Below are 7,500 nucleotides of genomic sequence, written 5' to 3' on the forward strand. Positions count from 1 at the left end.
GAGGTTTCTTCCTGACTACAGGGGGTCTTTTTTCTCAGACCTCACTGAGCTTTTTTTCCCCCTCACAAACTATGAATCAAGCGAAAGGGAGTTTTTCCTCACCCCTGATGCCACCAGGGGCCGCACCTGAGCGCCCAATCTCTGTGTGACTATCTATGACTTATGATAGGCCCAGCCACTATGGACCTTACACATCTAAGAATCCTGGTCCTAACCTACGTTGACCTTATGACTCTACATTCTCTGTCTATCTCTTCTTCCTCTGCCTTCCTGCTTTTTCTGCCTCTCCTCTATACCTCTCCTTTTAAATCTATCTCTCCTCTCCTTTTAAATCTATCTCTAACAATGTTTTTTTCCCATTTGTTAAGCACTTTGAGTTACATGCCTTGTATGACACAGTGCTATACAAATACAATTATTATTATTATTATTATTATTATTATTATTACACTGCACAGACTGAACTGTATACGTGCACTTGTACTTGTACGCATTTGCATTACACCACATAGCAGTTCTGCAAACAGAACTTTTGTATGTACTATGTACTTTTATATACTATAAACGTACTAACTGCACATTCACTGTACTTTACTTAAAGGTGCACTGTGTAGGATTGTGGCCAAAGTAGGTATTGCAACTGTGCTATACATTGTCTAGTAAGTTTTTAATTTCTGGAAATTCAAAATGGTGGAAATGGAGAAGATCCCCTTTTTCATGTATGAAACGTGTCATTTTCGCAGTGTGAATGAATACTTAGAATTTAATGGTGGTGGTAAGTATTCATGAAAAAGGTAAGAATTGTGAATGTGCAGCATGGATTCTGGAAATAAACTAGTAAAAATATTAGACAGTGCACCTCCAATGTATATTGTACAATAATGTAGTTAGGTGCACTGTGTTTCTATGGACCTAATGTACCTATTGACCAATGTGCTATGCTACTGCAGTACCTGTACATTACAGAACAATACGTAGGCCCAGTGGTGTAGTCTACGTAGAACGCAGGTATACGGAGTATACCCACTTCTAAATTTTAGGGGCTTCAGTATACCCACTTAAAATGGATTGATCCATTGTTTAGAATAGCATAAATATATACAGTATACCCACTTCAAAAAATGCTCGAATATACAGTATACCCACTTCAAAAAAGTAGACTACACCCGCTGCGTAGGCCTACATTAAACTCATCAGACACTTTGATAGTAGTTGTTGCAGTTGTTTAGATGCTATAGGTGTTGGTTGCAGTGGAGCAATGTGGGTTTAGACGCCTTGCTCAAGGGCACTTCAGCCATGGATGAGGGTATAGGGTACCTAACCTTGGTCCAAACATACTAACTGTGACGCTGTACAAAGTCTGGCCATGCACACTATCTAGAACAGTTCAAATTCTATCGAGATAGGAGACCAATCAGTTTGGAGTATTTCCCACTGCTCGGCTGGGCATGTTTTTAAGGCAATGACACGCCAGTTCAGTTAGCAGGTGAGTGAAGTAATGGGTGGTCTTGTCGATTATCATTTCAACCAACATCATATAAAATCATTAACTGAACGCGAGCTAGACATGCCCCTTGCATCTCCTTTGCAGAAATGGTTTGACAACCCAAGGAGGCAGACCAAATAATCGGAGAGCTTTGAAGCTGCAATAGCCAGTCTATACCCACACATGATTCCTCCTGGTACAGGAATATCATCGCTGCCCAGCAGAAACCTTGTATCTCCACTGCACTCCACTTTTAAAAAATATTTTATATTTGTTCATTATAAAATATAAATCAGCACTACTGGTCAGTCCACATGAGTACATGTGTGTGATACATTATTTAATAACCAACTTTAATGTTGAAATGTTTATTTATTTAGAAAGTAGTGATTCATAAATTAATAAATAAAAAAAACATGAAAATTGGAGCTACAAGATTTCTGCCTGACAGTGACGATATGTTAGCAGGTGACTGAAAGAGAGTGTGGTTGGATTAAGTGTAGCTTCATACAGTAGCATAGAGTATGCAGACATTTCATTAAAGGTGCACTGTATAGGATGGTGGCCAGATGAGGTATTGCAATTATGCTGCTCATTGAAACTGTGCTCTCTATTGCCAAGTTTGATGATGAGTATTTACTAAATAATAAACTAATATTTACTAGTATGACCAAAGTACAGTAAGTTTTGCAACTAAATGTCTTTTTCTAGAAATTACAGACATGGCGGACATTGTGACGATCCCCCTTTTCATGTATAAAAATTACAATTTCCCAAGTCATAATGAATATTTAGAATGTGATGGTGGTGGTAAGTATTCGTGAAAAAGGTAATATTTGTGAATGGGCGGCATGAATTCTGGAAAGAAACTGCTACAAATATTACAAGGTGCACCTGTGAGAAGTGGATTGGCAAAGAGAGTTGCAGTCATGGTAGTCGGGCTAGAGTGCATGTCTGCAGTTCATTGGGCCCCTCATTGGGCCCCTCATTGGGCCCCTTTTTGTACAACACTACTCTTTTTATTCGAAAACTACCAGCAAAGAATACCAGTGTGTGTGCGGTGATTGATCCTTCCATTACTAGGTTCAGAGTAGTGTTGTACAAAAAGGGCCCAATGAACTGCAAAGAATACCCATGTGTGTGGTGATTCATCCTTCCTTTACTTAGATTACTTTTACTGCACATCACCAACGCCTGGACAGTGGTTGTGCACAGTGACTCTACGTTAAGTACTACTCTGAACCTACAGTACGCACTTCATTGTGGTACCCTATTATTCGATGATTCTGTGATCTCTGGCGCAGTTCAGTTCAGTCGTGACATCTTTGAAGTTCACAGGGCACACTGCGCCCCAGTGATCAGAGCCCAGGAGATAGCAGAGCCAATTACACTCAAGTCTATTAGAGACGGCGCCATGTTTGTGATGCTTAAATGCAACCATGACGGAATTTATTGAAAAGAGAGATCAAAAGAGAGAGGAGGAGAGAGAGAGAGAGAGAGAGAGAGAGAGAGAGAGAGAGAGAGAGAGAGAGAGAGAGAGAGAGAGAGAGAGAGAGAGAGAGAGAGAATTATACACATACACAAAACACACACAAAGAAAGAAGCTTCCAGTCACACACACACACACACACACACACACACACACACACACACACACACACACACACACACACACACACACATGGATATAAATGGCATATACACGTAAATCCTCTTAAATAACACTTTAATCATCTGCTCTGGACATTGTCATGTTTAGCTTGGAGGATGTTTACCTATGCAGTGTGTGTGTGTGTGTGTGTATATATGTATGTGTGTGTGTGTGTGTGTGTGTGTGTGTGTGTGTGTGTGTGTGTGTGTGTGTGTGTGTGTGTGTGTGTGTGTGTGTGTGTGTGTGTGTGTGTGTGTGTGTGTGTGTGTGTTTGAGTGTAGATGTGTGTATATGCATGTGGCTGGAGGCCTCTGAGTGTGTGCGTGTGTTTGCGTGTCGTGTGTGTGTGTGTGTGTGTGTGTGTGTGTGCGTGCGTGTGTGTGTGTGTGTGTGTGTGTGTGTGGCTGAAGGCCTCTGTATGTGTGTGCGCGTGCGTCTAAGTGTGTGTGTGTGTGTGCGTGCGTGCGTGCGTGCGTGCGTGCGTGCGTGCGTATGTGTGTGTGTGTATGTGTGTGTGTGTGTGTGCTTATGTTTCCTGGTGCTTGCACAGGTTTCTGTGGGCAAAGAGAGCTGGGCCAACCCACAAGAGCACTAAAGCTCTCTCTCTCTCTACCTCCCTCTCTCCCTCCCTCTCTCTCTCTCCTTCTCTACCTCCCTCTCTCCCTCTCTCTCTCCTTCCACAACATGATTTCATCTGCACCCCTACAGACTGGAGCTGAACCAGGACTGTGCTGTGTGTCTAAGGGTGTGTGTGTGTGTGTGTGTGTGTGTGTGTGTGTGTGTGTGTGTGTGTGTGTGTGTGTGTGTGTGTGTGTGTGTGTGTGTGTGTGTGTGTGTGTGTGTGTGTGTGTGTGTGTGTGTGTGTGTGTGTGTGTGCATGGGTGAGTGTGTGTCAGTGCGTGTGTGTGTGTGTGTGTGTGTGTGTGTGTGTGTGTGTGTGTGTGTGTGTGTGTGTGTGTGTGTGTGTGTGTGTGTGTGTGTGTGTGTGTGCTCTCACACACGCACTTATGTGTATACATGCGTGCGTGCGTGTGTGCCTGCACATAACAAAGACATAGTGTGTGAGTGAGTGTGTTGTGTTGTATTTGTATTGCATGTTCCATGGGCGACACCAGGGCTCCGCTCAAGGCAGTGAGTGGGGTACGGTACCTTGGTGCAGAACACAACATGGCCTTCCTACATCACCATCCCAAAACACTTCCTCTGCCAGATGGGCCAATGGCATGATAGATAGGCCGCTATTGTTTTGCTGTCCAATTACTGTATTTCTGCTAAGACTAATTTATTGAACAGAATGTAACACGATCCAATGGAGAAGGCAAAGTCCAGAAATTGGCTCCTTTTTTTTCCGGTCGGTTTCTGATCTGTTCACCCGTCTCTCTGTCTCTGTCTCTCTCTCTCTCTCCGTCTCCGTCTCCGTCTCTCTCTCTCTCTCTCTCTCTCTCTCTCTCTCTCTCTCTCTCTCTTCTCTTCTCTCTCTCTCTCTCTCTCACACACACACACACACACACACACACACACACACACACACACACACACACACACACACACACACAGAATCCAGAGCCTCAAATAAAAGTTGACTTGACTTGAAACTGAACAACAGCCCCATAGATGTCCACTATGTGCCATAGGCGTTTGTGCACTGGCACTTACTGCCTCAACATTGACACCAAGGTCTCATCTTTTCCATTACTGAGGAAAGTGAACTGGCACTGCATTTGTAAAATGTGTATTTATTATGGTTCATTTCTTTAATTCATGTGAAATAATCGGCCTATATTAATCCTACGTAGAGACTGTTGGCTCGTGTTGAGTGTGAACCCGTAAAGACAACATTAATACATTTACACACGTGTTTACATACATGTGTGGGTACATGATAACGGTACACCACTGTCAATTCCAATGCCAATTCCAAAGCGATAAGAGCCCCTCGTACAACAGATTGCGAGTGACTTGTTGTTGCCAGGGCAAAAAAAGCAGCTATACCAATGCCATGTTGGAGAATAAACCTACGCAAAAACTCTTGGAATCCAATCTAGAGCCTCTGAGTCATCCTACAAGCTGCCAGACAGTTGAAAAGCACTAAATTGCATTGGCTATCCAACACCACCATCTTGTGGTGAAGGCTGGGACTACAGACTATGCTGTCTGACTATCTGTAACCAAGCAGAGGGGGGAAACATAGAATATTGCAATACCGCCAATGACCACTCGGAGGTGACTGCAGGCGTGAGCAAAAGACTACCTTGCTAAAATGATATTTACAGTGTGGATTTACTATGTTTTGCTAGCTGTGTGACTATAGACCGCTCTGTAACCAAGCAGAGGGCAACATAGAATATTGCAATACCTCCAATGACCACTCTGAGGTGACTGCAGGCGTGAGCAAAATACTACCTTGCTAAAATGATATTTACAGTGTGGATTTACTATGTTTTGCTAGTGTCTGGGTTGGTAATTCTAAAGACCATATGATGTTGTTTTAGATTACTCTAATCATTCACAGAGGGCAGCACCTGCACATTTTAATCTGTGGGCAAGTCTATAAATAACGCCACAGATTATTTGTACAGTTCAGAGTAAGAGTATAATATAGAACCAAGGAGTATGATGAATAATAAATAATGATTAATAAAGATATTATTTGGAAGAAAACACACAAAAGAATCTAATGTCATATAATTTAAACATTTTCATAAATAAATACACTTGGAGCAATAACCACATACACACACACACTCTCTAGGCCCCCACCTCGTCGTCGTGTAGGAGTTCCTTCTTGACCACCTTCATGGCACCTTCAATACACCCCCCCCCACACACACAGACACACAGGCAGACAGACCCCCCCCCCCCCCCCCCCCCCCCCCCCCCCCCCACACACACACACACACACACACACACACACACACAGACACCCCCCAAACACACACACACACACACACTCTCTGGCCGCCCACCTCGTCGTCGTGTACGAGCTCCTTCTTGACCACCTTCATGGCGTAGATCTGGTGGTTCTTCTTGAGGCGCACCAGCAGCACCTTGGCGTAGGAGCCGCGGCCGATCACCCGGATCAGCTCAAAGTCCCCCAGGCCCAGCCCGCCGCCGTCCGAGATCTTCACGCCGTCTATGCCGTCTACCACCGCCTTCAGCTCCTGCAGTAAACACACACACACACATGTCCACTAGTGGTGTCAACAATGATCGATCCGGCGATCCAATCCAATGCGGGGAATGGACGATCCAGAATCGATCTGGCAAGTTCCAGAATCGATCCGGCAATTTTTTTAAGTTTAAATTACTTCCATGGATATTTCGGGAGCAAATGAATGTTAAATTAAATACAAGCACTTCAAAACATTGCAAGACTGATACAGACTGAAACAGACTGATACAGAAAACAGCCAATAAATTGTTGCTCAGTATCTGACTAATTGTATTGCCTCATCATGACTGATTAAACATTTGCTTTGCTTTCAGTAGAAATGTAATGCATTGCAATGCATTGTAGAATTGAATCGGATCGGATCGGATCGGATCACATAGAATCGAATCGCTACCTCCCGAATCGTGATCGAATCGGATCGTGAGGGCAGTGCCGATCCACACCACTAATGTCCACACCTAGAGTCTAGAGCAGGGCTATTCGAAATGGCGGCCCTGGGGCCAGATGCGTAGCCTGGTCCTGACCATCCCATAATACTACCATTTCCATTTCGTATTCATGGTCTGGACTTTGTTTGATCTGACGCGATTGCAGGAAGTAGGAAGGACATTTTCGGAAAGATCAGGATTTCACTTATGAGTTGTTGAACAAACATGTCTGACGTCTATCTATGGCGATGTAGGACCATTTAACAGACATGTCTGACAGAACATCCTACCGTAGGATAAAATTACAATGTAAGACCGTTTGTCAGAACACCGCCGCAAATCCTACCGATCAACATTGCTCTACAGAAGACAGGTACCAGATGTAGTGCGGAGCCAAGTGTCTTGGCGGAACTATGGCACGCGAGGCTACCAGATGCGGCCCTTAGACAGCAAGGTTCTGGCCCCCCACAAGCCCCTTGAAATACAGAATCGTTTTCCAGAATTTAGAGATAAAAGTATGGGTTCTGTATAGAGCTGAAACAGGACACGGGACGTTAAAATGCAGGGAATTACATCTAAGAAATGCAAAACTTTCTGGGGGAGGGCCCCCAGACCCCCCACCTTAATGAAGCCTCTCTAAACACACACACACACACACACACACACACACACACACACACACACACACACACACACACACACACACACACACACACACACACACACACACACACACACACACACACACACACACGCACACAAA

At 44.1% G+C, this 7,500-nt stretch overlaps 1 protein-coding gene across 3 annotated transcripts in view; it reads right to left on the reverse strand.

The window, feature by feature from the left end:
- prkcz (protein kinase C, zeta) overlaps nucleotides 1-7,500 on the reverse strand; it is a 262,892-nt gene that overhangs the window by 96,466 nt on the left and 158,926 nt on the right. For all 3 annotated transcript variants that reach the window (XM_063209570.1, XM_063209571.1, XM_063209573.1), the window contains one exon: nucleotides 6,104-6,298. In XM_063209570.1, coding sequence (XP_063065640.1) covers nucleotides 6,104-6,298 — 195 coding nt within the window. The remainder of the gene's footprint in view (nucleotides 1-6,103; nucleotides 6,299-7,500) is intronic.

The sequence above is a fragment of the Engraulis encrasicolus genome, chromosome 10 (assembly GCF_034702125.1).
Source record: "Engraulis encrasicolus isolate BLACKSEA-1 chromosome 10, IST_EnEncr_1.0, whole genome shotgun sequence".
In the NCBI taxonomy this organism is placed as follows: domain Eukaryota; kingdom Metazoa; phylum Chordata; class Actinopteri; order Clupeiformes; family Engraulidae; genus Engraulis; species Engraulis encrasicolus.